At 43.9% G+C, this 21,405-nt stretch overlaps 2 protein-coding genes and 1 long non-coding RNA gene across 5 annotated transcripts in view; 2 read left to right on the forward strand and 1 right to left on the reverse strand.

The window, feature by feature from the left end:
* The first annotated feature begins 311 nt into the window (after nucleotides 1–311).
* Nucleotides 312–21,405, forward strand: part of LOC129381798 (uncharacterized) — a 126,167-nt gene continuing 105,073 nt past the window's right edge. For all 3 annotated transcript variants that reach the window (XM_055064967.2, XM_055064966.2, XM_055064964.2), the window contains exon 1: nucleotides 312–779. The gene's annotated coding sequence lies outside the window, so the exon portion shown is untranslated. The remainder of the gene's footprint in view (nucleotides 780–21,405) is intronic.
* Nucleotides 5,747–14,163, reverse strand: LOC129381799 (uncharacterized). Its single transcript, XR_008609933.1, has 3 exons — nucleotides 14,004–14,163; nucleotides 12,727–12,863; nucleotides 5,747–7,642 (listed from the first exon to the last, which is right to left on the reverse strand). It is a non-coding gene; the product is annotated as an uncharacterized lncRNA (long non-coding RNA).
* On the forward strand, nucleotides 16,941–17,749 carry LOC126518485 (transmembrane emp24 domain-containing protein bai-like). Its single transcript, XM_050168273.2, has one exon. The coding sequence runs from the start codon at nucleotides 16,966–16,968 to the stop codon at nucleotides 17,599–17,601; it is 636 nt and encodes a 211-aa protein (XP_050024230.1). The 5' UTR covers nucleotides 16,941–16,965; the 3' UTR covers nucleotides 17,602–17,749.

Here is a 21,405-nt window from a genome sequence, read left to right on the forward strand (position 1 = left end):
GCAATGGGTATCGGCCAGTCTTCTCGAAACTGGACAAGGCTTAACCCCTGAGGCAGCACCACCGCTTGAGGGAACACTTTATTGCCCACAGCAATATGCATCCATTCAATACCAAAATCATGCAATGCATAACCAACACAATTATATTTAGATGGTTCACATGTACAGTGTCTACGGCATCATCACTTATGCATCACATATCACAGATATGTGATGCATGCAGTGGGCTTGGCAGCACTCCGACAATGCGGTTCACTGACGCCCGGCGCCTTTTCGCATTACAGGTGCTCACAGGCTTCTGCTTGCCCGTTGGCACCTGCTGTTCTCCCGGAGTCGCCACGAAGCCTGCGGAAACTCCCGGCTTACGGTGTGCTGGCTTGCGGGATACACTTACCTGGTGGAGCATCCTCTATCGTCTGCCCGGGCATGCCAATGCTGACCGACGCTCAGCGCCGCCTCACATCTACAGTCTGCTGTATGTCTTCGTGCGTGATGTAGGCTCGCCCTACCCTCAGCGCGCTGGTGTTACAGACGGGCCAACCTCGTCTACCCTCCAGTGCTCCGAAAACGGCGCAAGCGCCGTTCACTACGGCGCCGCACCGCCCCTGAACGGAAATTCATCGCATTTATCGTCTTCATACAACCTTGCCTCAGCCGACGCATCGACACAGACATCAACCTTCACGCATAAAACACGTCACCCCCTCGCTCCCATCAGTGGGCTTGGCAGCACTCCGACAATGCGGTTCACTGACGCCTGACGCCTTTTCGCATTACAGGTAACAACCAATTACGCTATTTATGCGCGTCGTTCCCGCTTTGCCGCTTTGCTAGTGCTGCCAAGACCAGGCTGCTGCATTACCATTGTTCGCGACTGCCCGTCTGTCATGTTACAACTTCTTGCTCTCTCTGGCGACATAGAATCGAATCCCGGCCCTAACACCCGTTCCACTTCTACGCAGGCATCCTATGAAATAATGGCAGCATTGGAGGAAATAAACTCAGGTCAGGCATCTCTTCTAAGTGAAATGAAATCAGTTCGAAATAAACTATCGCAGAACGACAAAAATTTTGACGACATTAAAAGGCGACTAACAAAAATTGAAGATGGTGTTTCCTCCATAACTGCACTAAATACCGAAGTTAATTGCATCAGGACAGTGGTCGATACAAACACTAAAGCCATTTCTGACATTTCATCAACACTAAACGATTCAGAAGATAGGGCTCGTCGTTCTAACCTTGTGTTTTTTGTATATCTCATACTGAGCGTGAAACGTGGCAAGAATCGGAGAAGATTGTGGAACTTTGTGCTTCTAATCTTAATATCAAGTTGGACCCTTATCGTGGATAACAGAACTTACAAGTATGATAACACTACAAATACAGTTATATCAACTTCAAAGCTACCATCACGCACTATCGCAAAACCATATAGCATCCCTGTGTCATTCGTTTATACTAACATTAGAAGCTTGTTTCCCAAACGCGAAGCACTCTTTGGCCTTATCGATTCCTCTGATTGTAAGGTTCTTGTACTAACAGAAACGTGGCTCAATTCTACCGTCGACAACACGGAGCTTAATTCTTTCCTTCCTGATTTTGACATCTTTAGGCGGGATCGTGTAGGCAAACGCGGAGGAGGTGTTCTGATAGCTGCCCATCGCAGCCTTTGTTGCTCCATTGTCAATATCACTTCACCTCTAGAAATTTTATTCGTATTGTGCAGTTCTTCACACCTACAAACTATTATCGATGTATGCTATCGACCCCTCGACGCAGATGCTTCCTTCACTATTCACTTCCACGAGGCACTGCAAACTATTACGAAGTCATTTAATCATGCGCAACTACTCCTCTTAGGTGACTTTAACTTTCTTGATATAACATGGTCCGAACCAGCCATAACACTGTCTAAAAATAACCTTGAATGTAGTTTTCTGAACACATGCCTCACCTTTGGTTTGACGTAGCTAGTATCTACCCCAACGCGAAAAAACGAACAGTGCTCTAACATACTCGACCTTATCTTGACATCCCATCCCGACAGTGTTTCTTGTGTAACACATTGACCAGAACTAAGTGATCACTCGGTACTGCATGCAGAATTATCCTGGCAGTTACCTCACTGCAAAAAAAATTAAAAAAGAAAATAACACTCTACGATAAAGCTGATTACATCAGCATCAACACTCCACTAGCCGAGTTTTACAACTGGTAAATTATAGATTTCCTGAAACGCACAGCAGACACCAACTGGACGCGTTTTAAAAATAAAATGATCGAACTCACTAAGAGTTACATACCAACTATCATTTTAACAGAGCGACCTTCGCCCCCATGGTTCAGCAACACATTAAAACGACTAAACAATAAAAAAAAAGATTGTTTCGTAAAGCCAAGCGTTCCAATGCCGCTCCGGCCTGGGAAAAATATAACGTCACTGAAAAGGAGTTTGATTCTTTGGCCGCAACAGCTAAATGAACCTTCTACTCAACTACACTCCCTAACATGCTGCAAAACAATCCCAAACAATTCTGGAAATACATTACCCCAAATAACCGTAAACCATTATTATTATATGATAACGACAAAAACCGTGTTCCAGACCATAAAGTATCTGAAGTACTAAACTCTGTCTTCTCTTCCGTGTTCACTTCGGAACTTAACACTGACCTCCCAGACTTTCCTTACCTAAACAACCCAACGATGCCAGAAATAACAATCGAAGCACATCGTATCACCAAGCTAATTGAATCCCTCAAATTAACATCCTCAGCCGGCATCGATGGAATCAATTCCAAATTGCTTAAGAACACTGCGAACATCTCTAGTGTATTTTTATGCCACATCTTTCAGCAATAATTATCATACACTCTAAAAATTTTAACACCCTTAAGGGTGTAAATGACTTGTCCCATGGGTGACACCCTTTTTGGGTGTATTGCTACACCCCAAGCAAAGGGATGCAAATTAACACCCCGCAAAAGAAGGGGTGTTAATATGACGTCACCTTGCCTATGGGTGTAAAACAAACGACACCCTTTCTATATGGGGTGTAACACAGACACCACCCTTTCAATATGGGTGTAGCATGGACAACACCCTTCCGAAAGGGTGTTATCCCTGCAAGTATTTTAGCGTTCACTACAGCCATGTAGTTAATAGGCAGACTAGCTGTTGTGAATGCTGCCTAGCCTTAGCTATGGTACTACCTTGTTCAGTATGAGCCAGAATCTGTGAGGCGTCGTCATATTGCGCTTCTGGTCCGTCATGTGGTAGCATAACGTGCGACCCTTTCAGGAAAAAAATTTAAGTTTCATGATCGCAGAAATGCACACATCCTATGCTTTTCGTAATCTTCCTCTGCAGTGATAGTACACTGCCGACAGGATGCAGAGCGCAATAACAACGCGCGCTGCACAAAGGACACAGGATCTCCCGCACCTTGGTGCACCAGTACTTATCACTCCGTGGAAACAGCACACAGCCAAAAGCATGGTTGCATGCATTTCAGAAATAAATAAAAACCTCCACTTGGTCAAAAATTTTCGCAACACCACCTCGACCAGGAGGGAAAGACACCACAGCTCGTTGTCGTAGCTCATATTGAATGCAATAGAGCGCAAGCAATGCATGGATTGGCGACGGTAACAAGTGCAGAACTACAGAAGCATACGTTTGCCTGTGAAGCAGTTTTTTGCCGTTTTAAGCACACATTTTATACCTCTATTCATCAAAGTTGTCATTTATCTCCACGGGATGCTTCTACTAGTACTTTCACATATATGACTTAAAGGTAGCACTGAAAGCCAAAGAACAAAGTGCAACAAAGCGCTTCCACTTCGAATATTGTTTCAGCATTTACGAACAAAACAGCATGTGTAGCTGTGCATGCTGTTCAATACATAAGCATGCCCTATTTCCTGAAATATATGTATGCTCCATTTACTGCCAGGGACCTGCTTATACCCAATAATTTAGTTTATTTTTCACCATGTGCTTGCATTGAATATCCCACAGGCATAGTAAGTTAAGCTATCAGAATAACAATCAGCTAGTCTAAGCTTACCTAATTGAACAAAATCATTGTAAAATTTGTGACGAAAAGTCATAAGAAAAGTATTTATTATTTCATTAAACAGAAATGCTTTCATAATAATGTTTGCACATATTAAAAGTAAAAAGGAAGAAAAGGAGTTAAACCATACCAATACAAAGACATAAGCACCGTATAATGGCACAGGCTTGTTCAAATAAATCTTAAGCAGAAAAGTTTTTTTAAAATAATCTCACTACGAACTATCACGTTTTCATTCGAAAAGCACTGCATCTTATTATAAAGTACAAAAATAACCGGTCACATAAGTAAGAACAAGTCTGAGTGTGTCTATGTTAACACAAGGATAGAAAGTTGGGCGAGTTGGTACAGTAAGATGATCTTGGATTGTAGCGCGAAGTGACACGTACACACACTAGAAGCAGACCAGGATGAGCGCTAACTCTAAACTAAATTTTTATTGAAACGAAGAACATATATATATAGGTGACTGCAAAAAACCGCAGCGTAAGAACATGACAAGGTATGAAGACATAAGTTAAACATATCAGGAAGTAAGGAAGTAAAAAAGGAAACAACAAAAAGACTACTTCAGATTAACACACGTGTTCTGAAGATACTGAAATTCGCATCCTAACAGAGACAAAGATGCATGGCTAATGTAAGTCTCTCCCAATCTTTTAATGTGGAATGCCTCTATCTATTTGTTGTGAAAAACTTTGTTTCATATTGTGTGGACATTAGTAATGGCAAACTTAAGAGCTGAGTAAGCTAGTTATGTCCACACAATATGAAACAGTTTTTCACAGCAAATAGGCTCGAGAAGGCTAGTTATCCTGTGCATTTATTATCACTAACCTGCAAAAAGCTCTTAAAATGGGTAAAAGGCCAGGCTAAGAAACAAGAAAAACAGAAAAAGGTTTGCTGTGGTGCCCTATATACATAGATTATCAGATGGTTTATGGAACGTGGCCAATACATATGATGTGGATAAAGTTTTCTCGGCCCCGCAAGTTGTCTATCATGTGCCTATGATAAATAGGAAACTTGAACAGGGTGGCAAAACAGAAAAGATAATTGCGGCGTTTGACATGTGTCCCTTTTTGTGCCTTGTAACAATGGTATAGTTTATCAGTATCCTCTCAAGTGCGGGAAGACTTACATTGTACAGAGCGGCAGGTGCATTAATATTAGACTAAAAGAAAACAAACATTCACTTTACAACCCTAATGCTTCACATCTAGCATCACATTGTTTCAATTGCGGTTGTAAACCTTTGTTTGAAGACACAAAAATTCTTTCGAGACAAATGTCAAACCACACGGGAAATAATCAAGGCATTCCACATTAAAAGATTAGGAGAGACTTGCATTAGCCATGCATCTTTTTCTGTTAGAATGCGAATTTCAGTATCTTCACAACACGTGTGTTAATCTGAAGTAGTGTCTTTTTGTTGTTTCCTTTTTTGACTTCCCTACTTCCTGATATGTTTAACTGATTTCTTCATACCTTGTCATGTTCTTATGCTGCGGTTTTCTGCAATCACTTTATATATATATATATATATATAGATATATATATATATATATATATATATATATATATATATATATATATATATATATATATATATATATATATATATGCTCTTCGTTTCAAGAAATATTTAGTTGAGAGTGCTTGTAGTCTGTGTCTGTGTCACTTCTCGCAACAATCCAAGAGCATGTGTGAACAAAACATGGCTAGTAATAACTAGTGAGCACTGCACAAAAGTTGAACATGAAAACTAGTAATAGTAAAGACATATACTTGCATAGACAATATATAATACTATAGACAATATTTTGCAGCTGAACTGCAAAATATTGCAAATACCACAAAAGCAGCATAAAAACTGGGCAGGACAGAGCACTGACTGTTAGTTATAGTTGCAATATGCACACCAAATCTAGACATAAGAAGGCAAAACTAAACTGCCGGAAATGGTCATCTCTCCAAGAGACCACTGAGGAACGAAAGGTACACTTTTTATAATTCCATCTCATAGATTACTGATCTAATTAAACTTGACACATGACCCCTTGTGCGTAACAAATGCCCTGTTCTCATTACATATGCATGATTACCAGCCTTGGTGAAAGAATGACTTGCACTAATGTTTGAACCCCGGTAAAAATCCTGCTTGTTCTCAACTTTCTGTTCCGACAGCACACTTGTGGGCAGTTGTGAACGTAGTTGCCTATAGGGCTCAAACACCATGTTTTGGCTGCACAGGTACTGTCTACCGAACACCTGGTTCAAGATAGCTTGCATCTCGGAATGTGCAGCCGCACTGGTGGCACAGCATTATTTTTTCAACTTGCCAGTTGATAAAGCCTCAGCACCTGCAATCACCTGCGATTGCTCGTAAAGGTGCCATAAGGTCAGGCAGCAAACACAGTTACCACGTAGCAAAACTTTCAGAGTGCATTGTGTGAGTCGAGGTAATTTGTGCTTTAGTTTGGCAGCACTGCCACATTCATTGCAGCTCCTACATTTCAACATCAACAAAATTAGGACAGTTCCTTTAGTATGGTGGCAGATGCTCAGCTGCAGGCTTTCTAGAACCATGCCTTATCTTCAGACAGTGCCAGTACAGCCCGTAGCACATCTTTCAAGCACTCCAGACAAGTACACCGATTACAGTGTACACAGAGCATCTGGTATCCATTTACCTATAGAGGCAAGGTAGCCCCTAGAACACGTTTTGTGACAGGCATGCTGGGCACTTTGTCCCCTGAAATGCAAGTGCCATTTGGTACTTCAGTGCCTCTAGTGTCCTTTACATCTAAATGAATATTGAATACATAGTAGTAACATGAAGACGATAAACAAAAGCCATCAGCCATCAACTGTGTGGCAAATCTGGGTGCAAGCTATTCTCTTATCAAGTATACCTGTAGGCATTGTGACCAATGTGCTCCCAAGATGTATGAGGCATTATCATTGCAGAGTTGTAAGGACATGACAATCCTAGGATGATTATGTTCTTCAGGTTTTTTCCCCACTTTCCATCTTTTGAAACGTGTATACTATAGTCATGAAAACAAAAATTCTACAACTGGCGTGTGATAAGTTTTGCGACTTTTTTCCTAGCAGCTCATTGAAACAGGCCACGATGACAAATTCAAATGCTGTTACCTCATCAGACATACAAATTTCTTAAACACTGACAAAACCAGATAGGCATTAGAGTGAGCATCACTAAATACATTACACTGGTTTAAAGTTATTGCACCACTTCGTGCCAGTTAAAAATGTTATAAACATCAAAAATGTTAAGATTCTACGGCCAACCGTGAAAACTAAATAAAAAAATCATTAAGCTTTCTTAAACGGGTACAGGAGCTTTACAACTGGCCGTCTTGGTGATGGACACGCAGATAGATGAGCAGCCATTCCACTGAGACGAGAATGTTGAGGACTTCGCATGGAAGTCTGCGAGACACTGCAGAGTAGCTCTTGGTCCACATGAAGGAGATTGCTTGCATACACGTCTGGGCCACCATACTGAATGCATGGTGTTACCGGAACCTTTTCCCCCTGCATTGTGGTAAAAAAGAGGTGAGGCATGCAGACAGGACACGAGAGTAGAGAAGTGAACACGACCGCGAAAAACATGAAAAATTTCATTAAATTGTTTTAATAGATAAAATTTTTATACTATGTGTCATTCATTATGAGGGTTCATAACCGCAACATATTTCATATATAAGCAGGTAGAATTATCAGCTTGGTCAGTTTGTACAAGCTCGTTTGAGGCAAGAAATCGAGTTTCACAAACACAACCTCAACATTCTTGATTGAAAAAGGAACACCTCAGATGACATGCAGTCCTCTGAGTGGGAATTACACAGTTCAAGAAAAACAAATTAAAACTCACCCACCAATCCCAAAAAAGGAATAAGCACCTGCTACTGCAAAAAGCTAATTGATAGGTTTTAGTAGCACAAGGTCATCTTTGGCCAAAGAGCACCAAGTCTATATTGCAAAAGATAAACTTAGCGCATCTTTACAAAGCAAATATATAAAGATGACTAATGCCTCTCTGCGCTACAGTTGCTTTGCTCTAGCGTGAAGTCATTTTAATGCATGCACACGTACATATACACGATACACCCAAGTGTAACAGCTGCAGAAATAAAATTGGGCAGCAACAAAGTCGCAACCTTTAACCCTTGATCCCAAGCTGTACTAGTGACTGCAGGTAGTACCAATATCGGCAATGACGAGTCGCACTCTTTCTGCCCGATGTTATGCTGCTGTTATTGTCAAAGATGAGTTACAGTCGGCATTGAGGGAAAGCTGCCCTCAAGAGCAGCTCTTATTTTTGTGTTATTTCTAACTAGAGACCAATGAAGTAATTAGTTTTAGAATGAGAATGACACCGAAAAATTGAGTACGTAAAAAATTTAGAAAATTTTGTACATTTTTCCGGAATTAACTAGGGGGTTAACGGTTGAAGCGGCAATCCAGAAACTAGAACAAGTTTTGACATGTTTGCTACCAGTGAATGCTAGAAAATATGTTGGCATTCTGTAGTTTTGTCCAATAATGCAAAATGGATTCTTAATAACTGAGGAAATAAATGGAAAAGTATCATGAAGTATCTTTCGTGAATATAATGCAGAATCACTCAACTTCTGTTACTATATAATCTCCACTTGATTAACCAGCACTTCCTGAACTAGTTCAGGAGGTGCTGCATTTCAATACTCATTCCACCAGTTCAACGTGACAGCAACTGCACGTTGTGATTTGTTTTACTTAGTGCAGGCTTTGTACAGGGCGAGTTCACAGCATTCCCTGCACTTAGACGAAAGGTAGTGCATGTTTACGCAGCAGGTGTGGTGCCGCTTCTGCAAGAGTGAGGTGCAGAAATCAGTTTCATACAATAATTACTAGAGGGAACTTTGACATTAGTATCTACAGGAGATCAAACAAGAACGGCTTTACCAGCATGGAAATTATGGGAAGTACATGGATTTGCCTAAACTTCGTCTGTTTGGCTTCAAGTGGCTTTGTGACTTTGTAAACTAGTCATTTTCCACAATATACTGTGTAATAAATAAATAAAAATTAAAATCGTCCGACGACAGGATTCAAACACAGGAACTCTTGAGCAGAAGTCTGATATTAAAACCATTAAGCCACAGAGGCATGTAACGACAAGCGAGTGCAACGCCCTGATGAAGTTATCGCGGGCATACCAGTGCCTTGAGACGCTTGGCGCCTTTCGATTTGGCCACCTGGACAAGCTCAATCGTTGCAATTAATAGCAATTGTGCGTGTTGGCGCCGTCTTCTGCACTTCGAAGAGTATAGACTGCGCTTAAATTTACGACAATAAGAGTTATATAGCGTATAATATACGAAGCCACAAGAACGTCTGAATTCACAAGCACGAATATCAGACAAATCCATATGCTTCCCATCATTTCCATGGTGGTACGACTGGAGCGCCAGAGTTCCGTCTAGTAATTACTGTAAGAAACTATGGAAGAAATAACCGAAGTGCCTGGCATTTTGTTCTGGAGTAATAAACACAAGTTTTGCTGTCCCATAAATCTTACTGGTCATTAATTCCAAGCTTTAGTGCAGTCACATGTCTAGTAGGCAATTGTGGTATTTTGCATAAACATTGCAAAGCCAACTGTGATTGATGAATGTTCACTCTGGTAAATTGTGTATGATCGAGTAGCATAGACTACTAAGCAATCTCTGGAAGGCAAGTGAAGTAATTTTCTTATTAGCAGCCTTTAAACAGCATTCGAGCATATGACACATGCACCTCAGATATGCAGATATTTCTCTGACTCAGCAAGAAGCGATGCTTCATGTTCCACGAGGCTACTTCAACCAAAGCAGTATTGGTGCTCTCTAAAAACAATACCAATGTTGATGATCCAAATATTTTTCAGGGGCAACAGTTATACCTGAAATCATGCTAGATTAGTTTTTTTAAACACATGATCAGACCATGTTAGAAGTGCTTCTTAAAATCCTCCTATTTATTAGACTAGTCATATATCTGAACACAAAGGCTACTAATTAGGTCCCATGCTATATCATCATCTTAACAAAAACTTCACTTAGTAATACACATGCTGTGATAAGATTTGAGACCACATTGAGATGCTGAACAAAGTGAACTCATTATTTTTAAAATGAAGCTCCTGTTCTTCCAAATGAGAAGAAAGGATACTTAGGGTCAAACTTTTTCTGAATCACAGCTGGAAGATGCCAGGGAAGGCACGTGGAAACTTATTTGTAATTTTCTATTTAAATGTAGAAATGATAAAGGGAAATGAAAATGGTAAAAAAAACAGGCATGGGGGGAGAACGAACCTACAGCATTTGCATTAGGCATGCGATGCACTAACCACTGTGCCACCGAGGCAGCATTCAACCGTGCACAACGGCCCCTCAGATTGTCGACGCTCGAACACGGCCGTAGTACCACAGCGGTTAGTATATCACATGCGTAATGTGAAGGTTATGGGTCCGTTCCTCACCCACAGGTGGATATCTTTTAATCCACTTTCATTTGCCTAGAATTTATCATTTCTATACTTCATATAAAAAACTTAAAACATGTTCCTGTATGCTTTCCTTGGCCTCATTATCTGCTGGCTTCTTCCAGTTCTGTTACTTCCAACACTTATACATATTCTAATCTGGTAAGTAAACAGCTTTTGCATGATGCTGGAATGCAATATAAAACATTATTGCAGGGCCGTGTTATGTAGAATGCCTTACATTGCCCAGGCAAGGTGTATTAATGTCAATCTGAAAAAAAAAACCACTCTAGCAGAAATGCTGTGTACTGCTGTGTGCAACAGGGTTTAACGAAAACAACTTGTTCAGAAATAAAGCCACCAAACAACGAGGAAATATGAAAACTAGATGACAATTTGTGCAGTTGCATGTTAAAAATTTAGCACAGCAACAGATGAAGACATAATGAAGGAAGCGCGAGGATGGTTTATTTTGGACACATGAGGGAATATACTTGAAAGATGCATGAGCTTACACGTGGAGAAATATTGTTTATGTAGCAGCTAAACTACGAACAAGCCTAGAACCCACTGATACAAGGTGTCGAGCATGTAAATCTTATCATGCCCTTAAGTCAAAGAAACATGGCCGTTTCGCATGATTCGCTACACATGGCTGGCTCACACAACTTAGCCACTGCTATATATGCCTTGTAATTACCAGGTGGTCTGTCTGACATGTGCAAGCTTTAAATATGTAAAAGTGCCACGTAGCTGGAAAGCACCAAGATAATGTCGTTTGCCATTGTTTTGAGGAAGTGAAACCAATTCTTGCATTTTTCCTAATTAGGTAATTAGTTATTAACGATTATTTAACTGCTCAAATATTATATTCAAAGCAAGAGTGTCAGTGCAAAAATTGTAGAGCATCCTGAAAAATTACCAATCCAGCTTTCTACTGCTCAATAGGTGCAACAAGTTTTTTTTTTCAAGCTTGAAAGAAGCCAGTGAATACATGCGAAAAGTGCCATGCAACTAACCACTCGTGCACCTGAACACCATTTGGCTCCCCCTTTCATGCTTGAAAAAAACTTTTTGAAAAGAATATTTTAGAAATTTATTAATTATTATTGACTATGTTTTAGGCAAAATGCATGAAATAGTGTGACTGCCACCTCCATTTTCGGCGACATGAATTGACTCCATTTTCACGTCCATATCCAGCTATACATGGTGCATGTTTTGAGCTGGTTCTGTAATTTAGGCTGGTTTTGACTAATTGAAGCTTCGCACCCTAATAACAGAGTCAGCCTAAAAAGAAAGTGGTACATAAGTGGTCGCTGTCAGTACTCCATACTTCTTTAACTTAGTGCAAAGTGTTTGTGAGCCATGAAGTTGGTAGTTCTAAGCAGTATTTCTCATTTTGACCTGGTGTTATAGCCCACTTACTATGATGCCATGCTGCTCAGTCATGCTGGTCCTAACTTCAATGTAGGCCATGGCAGCTGCCCTCAAATGGGTGTAAAATGCAATAACGCTTATGCACTTAGATTCGGGTGTACATTAAAGAAGGCCAGGTTCCCAAACCTTCAGGTTGTGACTTTGGAATGTAAAAGCCCATAATTTAATTTTAAAATCTAAAGGTGCTTTATTAGGAGCAGGGGCATCATTTTGGGCTTTTACTGCACTGCCACGGCACCAAGAAGCTCCGAGTAAGTAAAAACAATTTCTTAGACAACGTACATATCTTGCAAACATTTACAAACACTTTTCTGCATGCAGCTCTGTTGCTGTTATATTTAGATCCGTATGCCAAGGCAGGTTATGATGTTAGAACATGTTTCAATTTTTTTTTTTTACCGCTTTAATGTTATTGGTTATTTTGCATCTCATTGTGTGTCGAACGCACATTTCAGTGCATCAATTTCTTCAGAAAGTGCACTCCTCTTTATTTATTTGTGCATGCAGAAAGGGTTCAGAAGAACTGCTTTCTGAAGATCTGTATAACAAGCAAAAAACAATTGTATGTAGGCTGCACAAAGAGAAAGGATGGGTTTGTAAATATGTTATTTAGTTCTTAAAAAAAGAGGCAGCTGTCAGTATTCTGTTCCAAAGTAAAAATTGCCCCTACCTGGCTCTGTTTCATTTTCCGATGTTGATGGTCCATTCGGGGGCACTCAACTGATAGGCTGCACTTTGGCCATGTCGGGTGTGCTGTCACCAGGCCCAAGGTCGATCGACATCCTCACCAAAAGTCGAGTCCAAACGCTATAAAAGAAACATCTCATCATTTTGCTATCAGTTTTGTCATCTTGCGTGTTTCACACACGGCCGTAAGTGAAATATTTCGTCACTTGGATACTGAAAAAAATTCAAGCATTTTCTGGCAGCCAAGCTGAATACACATAAATGGAGAACATTAAAGAGCAAATGCAGTTGTCACATTAGATTGATCAAGTACAGCAGAAATGGAAATAAATCAGTGATACTGTGTCTGTTGGCTTTGAATGCAAGAGACGTAAAAACAGGAACTTGCAGCCACGCCACTTTGAATTTCCCGCGTTTGCTACACCTCACAACAAGTTTGGCATCGTCCGGTACTCGGGGATAGTAATCGCTTAAAATCAAGATGAACGAGCGTCGGCATAAATTAACAGGATACTTAACCGGGCAATATTGGCGCATAAAACAACTCACGTAGCGAAGCTACTGTCAATTACCCGATGACGCATCTGCGGGCGGTGCGGTTTGGGCGAACAATTCAAAAAGGAATGAGAGTTTCACTTGTTTCACGCCTACTAAGCTAAGACAGAATTTGAGTTTCTTACTAAACTATACTGGACATTTACGCTCCGAATAAAACGCTGGAAATTTTGTTAAGTCACATTGCATACGTATGAAAGTGAGGAAATTGCTTTTATTGTATTCTGCCCAGACGGCATGCAGCAGCTACCACTCTCATGCAACAAAAGCATTAAAGTGGTACTCGCGGCACGGAAAACAAACATATACAGCGCCAACGTTACGCCTCTTAGAGTTGGAACTAAGCACGATCAAGCCAGTTAGTTTTCTAGCTTTCATAACGCCATGTACACGACTAAACATCGCGCGAAACAACTGTCTGCTTTCGAAAATTATTACCGCTTCCATTTATATACCTATCGCTGCCACAAGCAAAAGTCAATGGGCTAGCTGTCCACAAGCCGCAGATTAGACAGACAGCAACATATTACGGTAACGTAAAACAATTTCAACGCTGACTTAGCAGCCGCGGTGTGCTCTAAGTGCCACAGTTCTCGTTTGCCGCTCGAAATTCACACCATGATGACGGGCACTGCATCTTTCACATGAAATATTGAACGCTTTGCTCCGGAGCTCAATAGGAGGGCGAAACGCATTTGCACGTACCTGAAATCCGCATGCCGGAAACCCGTCGACGCTTCCGAGAACGGGGCACACAGCCATACACCCGTACGGCGGCTTGACTTGGACGTGAGGCTCTTCTATCAAATGTTTCACATGCGACATGTTTCACACCGATTGCGCGAACACGAGAAAATGCCGCAGGTCGCAATGCGACGCCGTGCACCCGTGCATCTACCGATGAGCTGCGTGCGCGGATTTGCAGAAAAACAAAACTATGACAATACGGCCGGCGCGAAAGGATGGGGGCTCTAGTTGCGGAGACGAAGCGGACGAAGAGTGGGGCGAAGCAATGAAGCGCAAATAAATGTTGCCAACTGTTGGTTCCGCGTTATGCCGGCGGTGGTGGCTTTAGTGGCGTGTGTTGCGGCTGTCTAATTTTTTATTTCTTTTCCCCAAACAGTATAGCGAAGATCAGTTCTTTGTTTGCATTTTTACTGTGTCATTTGGTATTATCTTTTTGTCCTTTAATGCTATTAAGCAGCCAATTATGGCCCCCCAGGTTCGCGCGCGCCAGCTTTGCGCGCAAATCTCGGAGGCCATAAGACAACGCGTTAGAAAATGCCGTTTTTGTCGTTAACGTTTCATCATCGTTTCTTCAACTGAGGTAGAGGCGTAGTGTCCCTTTTCCCGGGGTGGGGAGGGGGCGATCAAGACGGAGTTGGTTGTTATCGCGACATCCGCGAACCCTGCGATTTTTTTTATAACGTAAGCATTTCTATAATTACCCACAAATAAAAACCATCCGTCCGTCAGTCCGTACCGCACGATACCTTTCAAAATAGTGCCACCTGGTGTTTTGAGCCAGCGTTGCATGCCCAGCAAAAACGGTGATTGAAGACGACGAAGTCAAGGATCTTGCGCCAGCTGGTGAACCGTCCTCCTTGTGTCTGACATTTTCGTGTCTGGCTGCTGATACTGCTGCTTATTCTTGCCTTAGCGCGTGACAAACTGGTGGAGGTGCTGGGTAATCTAATCTATGCACCAAACCCCTCCAGGCAGCAGGAGCTCCAGCCCCGTACCGGTGGTTACGCCTGTACACCGCGCCTGCAGAAGGATCCGTGGACAAGCCCCTGAGTTTGGACTCCTCCCAGAGAAAATGGCAGCTCCGACCACCCCAACCGGTATGGAAGGCACAACGCCGATTCATTGTACGCTATTCAATCCGCGAACGCCGAATCCCTTCCACGGCGCCATACATGAGGACGTTGAAGATTGGCTGGTGCACTATGAACGTGTCGCCGCGTTCAACAAGTGGGATGACGCAGACAAGCTGAAAAATGTCTATTTCAGCCTTAACGATGGCGCACGTGTTTGGTACGAGAACCGTGCAGATGCCTTAACTTCATGGGCAGAATTCAAACGGCGGATTCTTGAGACGTATGCGAGCCCTGATCGCCGAGAGCGAGCTGAGCGTGATCTCCAGTCCCGCATACAAATGCCGAACGAGGGTGTCGCAATGTACGTCGAGGACATGACGCGTCTCTTTCGACGAGCCGACCCCAGCATGTCGGAAGAAAAGAAGGTGCGGTACCTGATGCGCGGAGTAAAAGAGCAGCTGTTCGGCGGTCTCGAGCGCAGTCCTCCTAAGACTGTGTCAGAATTTCTTTCCGAGGCCATCACCATGGAGCAGACTCTTCGCCAGCGGACACCATCATACGAACGTCAAGTGAACACTGCCTCACCTACGGACTTCTTCGGAGCTCTCGGGGGTCACGTCGATTTCTTTCGAGAGCTCATTCGTTCCGTGATCCGCGAAGAACTCCAGAAACTGTCGGTACCTTCACAGCCGACGCTCAGCTCCTTGTCCAGCGTTCTCCGTGACGAAGTCCAGCATGCGCTAAAAGAACCACCCTTCAGTACAGAAGCTCGACCGCTAAGAAATGACAGCCCACATATGTCATATTCGCAAGCCTTGAGGCAACCTGCCCCACCTCCCTCCCCGCTTCGCGCCGCGCGCCCGGCCATGCTAGAGCCCGTCCAAGCTGCCTCGTATTACCAGGACCACCGACAGGCCCCGAGGAAATCAGACGTGTGGCGGGCACCTGATCGCCGTCCCCTTTGCTTTCACTGTGGCGAAGCTGGGCATGTCTACCGACAGTGCTCCTATCGAGAGCTGGGACTACGCGGATTCTCAGCGAACTCGCCGCGACCTAGGTTCGGCCAGCGTCCCCCTGAAATTGAAGAATACGTTGCCCAGCAGCGCGGATCTCCATCAGCTCGACACCAGTCACGCTCCCCTTCGCCGCGGCGGTTTTCTCCGACTCGCCGTACGTATACAAGCGTGGTGCAGGGTCGGTCACCCAGCCCACGACGGGAAAACTAACCACTGCGACCTTTGGGGGCGAGGCCGCTCAGTCTGGACGTGCTCAAAGACCCCTACTGACGCGTACGCGGACCGACGATACATCGACGACGACAGTACCTGCTGATTAGAGAAAAAGAATTTCCTTGGACATTCCTGTACTGCTTGACGGTCGTGAATTGACTGCTTTAGTGGACACTGGAGCGGATTATTCTATAATCAGCGAAAAACTGGCCACCCTTCTGAAGAAAGTGACCACGCCTTGGAATCAAACGCCAGTTCGTACAGCTAGCGGGCACATCGTCACACCACTCGGCATGTGCACGGCACGAATACAGATTCGCGGCTCTACGTTTGTTGCCAGTTTGAGCATTCTCCCCCAGTGTTCTCGAGACCTAATCATCGGCATGGACTTTCTCAGGGAGCACGGCGCTATCATCAACATTCGACAACGCGTCGTCACTTTCTCGACAAAAAGCGCCACAGCGACGACCAACACCATCCACCCTCGAGCACCTCTTCGTGTTATCGACGACGCTGTCACGTTACCACCGCGTGCAAGTGTCGTGGTTCAAGTGGCATGTGACAAGCTCATACACGGTGAAGCAGTCGTAGAAGTCGTAGACACCATCGTAGAGTACGATGGTGTCTTGTGCCACCTTAATATCGGTTTTGACCTTATATCTAGGCGTAGTGCACGCGATACGCTTTCATATAAAGCCAAACACCAAGCGCTGCCTGAAGGATGAGGTACTCAAAGACGTCCTCGTTTCTGGCGAGTACCACGTCTCCGAGACGCCGGGTCACAAGACAGACCTGACAGTCAAGGACAGCAATGGACACATACTTTACAACAAGGATGACATCAAAGAAGGCAAGTTCGCCTTCACCACAGATGCGTATGATGTGTACGAGGTGTGCTTCACCACCAAGATGCCCTGTGAGGTGAAAGGTGGGGACCGGGAAGTCCAGCTCCAGCTCAAGCATGGTGCAGAGGCCAAGAACTACCAAGGCCTGGCCGAAGTAGGCAAGCTGAAGCCTCTAGAGATGAAGCTCCAACAGCTGGAGGACCTGTCGGAGGCTGTGGTGAAGGACTTTGCATACATGCGCCAACGGGAGGAAGAGATGCGCGACACCAATGAGTCAACCAACTCGCGCGTGCTGTACTTCTCCATCTTCTCCTTGTGCTGCCTGCTTGGACTGGCCACCTGGCAAGTTCTCTACCTGAGGCGGTTCTTCAAGGCAAAGAAACGAGTGAACAAACAGTTGGATCTGTGAGTGTTTGTGGAGGGGGGTACACGTACAGGAGGGACAATAAAAACACACTGCGTACACTTAGTATGTGGAGGTCCACAGAAAACGTTTTTTTTTAAATCTACAAGAAGAAATTGTCTCTATTTATACGAATTTTGAAATTGTAATAAGAGCCCCTTAGCGCGTGACAATAGAACCCGCAGCAGCGAGTGAATTCACCTTCGTGCTAGCTCTCGCTTCAACGCGACTGAAGCGGCGAGAACACAGCGCTCACGAAGCTCTCAGCTTATGCCGCACTATGCTCTTTTCGCAGATCACTTTCAAGATAGGTGTACGCGCGTCTGTTTTCAAAGCGAAGTAAACGGTGAGAACACAGCGCGTGGAGTTTTCAGCAGTGGGCACACTCTGTCCAAATTGCAGTTCGCTTTCGAGATACGGTTCGCGCGGCCGTGCCACAAGCAGCCGCCGCCGCCGGAGAACGGTTGATAATGGTTCGACGCGGATGAGAAGTGCTAAAGAGCGATAACGGCTCAAAATGAACGTCACAGCGCACCTGGCCCCGCCACCTGCAGTACTGTGCTTGCGCCATTCACTTGGCGCCGCCGACCACAGCAGCTCGTGTCGCCGCAGCGCTGTCGCTTATACTCGTCGGATCAAGTCTCATAACATTGATAACGACATGGACTGCGTGTGGATGAGGAAGAGTCACAATGCTTACGCATACTTAGACAAATCCGAGAGGAGTTCCTGTGTGATTTTTTTTACCGGAAATGTGCAGTCAGCGGTGACCCAGAGTTGACAATGCATGTAAGAGGGGTGTCAAGCTTTTTTTTTTATGAGAGTCTTGCCCAGCTCCCGAAGATCTGCTCAAGCTAAGACTTGCTGATGGCTGTATGTGTTTTTTTTTATTGTCGCATGGGGGCCCTCGAACCGCCACGAATCCTACAGTGTAATGACATTAGAGCAGTATTCACGTCCAAAGGGAAATGCAGCCGGTAATTGGGCTGCCTAAGGCTTGCGGCCCGGTGGCAGCGGCCCAACCCTCCCCCGTTTCCGTTGAAAAGTGGGGGGGAGGGGTCAGGAGCAATCTTACACCCCCCTCCCCACAGTGGTGTAGCCAGAAAATTTTTTCGTGTGAGCGGGGGTGGGATCCCAATTGACCGTGGAGGGGGAAGGAGCGGGGCCATTGCCATAGTAGCAAAAAATTTACTATTAGTGAGCGTTACAAGTGCCCGGCGTGCCCCACTTGGCTACGCCGCTACTAGCCCCCCCCCCCCCCCCCTTACCCCGCAATCGACGCAAATCGAGCTATCAGAACGTGCATGACACTCATGCATGTCATAACATGAATGACATGCCGCGAAGCTGGCATGGATGTCGTCACATCATCATCATCATCATCAGCTTATTTTGACGTCAATCGCAGGACGAAAGCTTCTCCAGCGATTTCCAATACCCCTGTCTTGTGCTAACTGGTTCCATGTGTCTTCAAGTTTCCAAATTCCATCACGTCCACATTATTCTCTGCCGTCCTCGACTGTGCTTCCCTTCCCTTAGCACCCATTCTGCAACTCCAATAGACCAGCAGTTCTCTCCCTTACGCATTGCGATGTCTGCCAAGCACGGCTTCTTCCTCTTAATGTCAACCAGAATATCAGCTATCCCCGTTCGCTAATCCACATCGCTGTCCTCCAGTCTATTATCGTCATGCCTAATAACTTTCATTCCATCGCTCGTTGCGCGGTCCTCAACGTCTTCCCAAGCTTCTTTGGTAACTTCCAAGTTTCGGCCCCATACGTTAGTAACGGTAGAAAGCAATGATTAGCAGTAAGCTCCCTGGTCATGATTTAGTAATGCCTGCCGTAAGCTCTCCAGCTAATTTTTTATTTTTGTTAATTTCTTTGATCAGAGGCCCCTGCGAGTAATTAACCTCAATAAACGTATTTCTGCGCAGGTTCTAGAGGCTGACTGCCGACCATGACATTCGTTCTCTCGCCAGGCTGCGGAACATTACTTTTCCCTTCTGCATACTAACTCTCAATCAGACTCTTACACTTTCTTCGTCAAGGTCCTCAAACGTTTGTTGCAAATAGTCTGCAGCTTTGCTGAGTATGCCAATGTCATCTACAAACCGTAAGTTGGTGAGCTATATACCATTAGCCCTCACTCCTAACAATTCCCAGTCTAACTGGTTGCACACCTTTAAGTATTCAGTGATAGCATTGTAAATATTTTGCCATTGATCATATCAAGCCTTTTGCAGATATCTGGCTATGCAAAGTCTGCGCGTTAGTGGCATCCGTTCGACATTAACATTAGTGGGAAACTTCATTTTTGACCGCTGTTCGGAGCCAGCGCGCTGCTGCCTAGATGCCCCGATCTAATCATTCCAGCTACCTGATTCAAGCGCAGGTAGCGCGCGTTTCATGTAAAGCCAATATCAACGCCTTAACTGGCAATGTTCATTTATCATATACTGTAAGCTTGTTCACTTACTCCCTTATAATTAGGGTGCATATTAGAAAGACTGGGGTGTTCCAAGGGTGTTTTCTTGTTGAACACCCTTTTCCATTAAAAAAGGGTGTTTCAAGGGTGTTTACAAGGGTGAAAAGACGAATACACCCATATTACACCCATAAGGGTGTGAAAATTTTTAGAGTGTATGGAGTGGTGCTGCAAGACTGGAAAATAGGTAAGATAATTCCCACACCAAAAGAGGATCATAGTCATCGTGCCACAATTACAGTCCAATTTCCCTCATCAGTGTTTGTTCTAAACTAATGGAGCATAAAATTTATTCTCATATTGTAAACTTCCTAACATCCGCTAATTTCTTTAATCCTAATCAACACGGTTTTCAGGAAGGCATGTCCGGCGAGACTCAACTAGCTCTATTCATTAATGACATCAGCTCACATCTTGATCAATACATACCCATAGATGCCCTCTTTCTAGATTTCTAAAAGGCTTTCGACAAGGTTCCCCATGAACGGCTCTTTCTAAAACTATCATGTCTTAATCTTAACCCTTGTGTTCTCCAATGGATACGCAACTTTCTGACTAACCGTCAACAGTTCGTTTACGCTAACCAATGCTCGTCTACCTTATCACCCGTTATCTCCGGCGTGCCACAAGGCACAGTCCTGGGGCCACTACTCTTCTTAATATACATTAACGACTTACCGATAGGTTGTTCTTCCAAAATTCGTTTATTTGCTGATGATTGTGTAATCTATCGTTCTATTACTAATGACGCTGATTCTCGCGCTCTCCAGTCCGACATTAGCGTCATTGAAACTTGGTGTAATAATTGGCTAATGCCCCTAAACGTCAAAAAAAAACGTCGCTAGTTACTTTTCATCGTCGCCAATCATTTATTTCAGCTAATTACATTATCGCCGGTTTGGAAATATGTGCTGTGACTTCATATAAGTACCTAGGCATTAACTTGTCCAATAACCTCAGTTGGTCCTCGCACATTTGCAACATTAGCAATGATGCCAATCGTGTACTATGCTACGTGCGTGTAATCTACGTCTTGTTCCGCCCTCAGCAAAAATACTCCCATATTTAACTATCGTTCGACCCAAACTGGAATACGCATGCTCAGTGTGGGACCCCCACCAATCTAACCTGGCAAGAGCACTAGAATCCATACAGAATCGTGCAGCAAGGTTCATTCATTGTGACTACTCTTACCACACTAGCGTTACTAAACTTAAGTCATGTCTGAACCTTCCGACCCTCGAGCAGCGCCGCAAAACAGCAAGACTGTGCCTCTTTTACAAATTTTATTACTCACTACTTCATCAGACCGATATCACGCCT

Source organism: Dermacentor andersoni, chromosome 1, assembly GCF_023375885.2.
Source record: "Dermacentor andersoni chromosome 1, qqDerAnde1_hic_scaffold, whole genome shotgun sequence".
NCBI lineage: Eukaryota > Metazoa > Arthropoda > Arachnida > Ixodida > Ixodidae > Dermacentor > Dermacentor andersoni.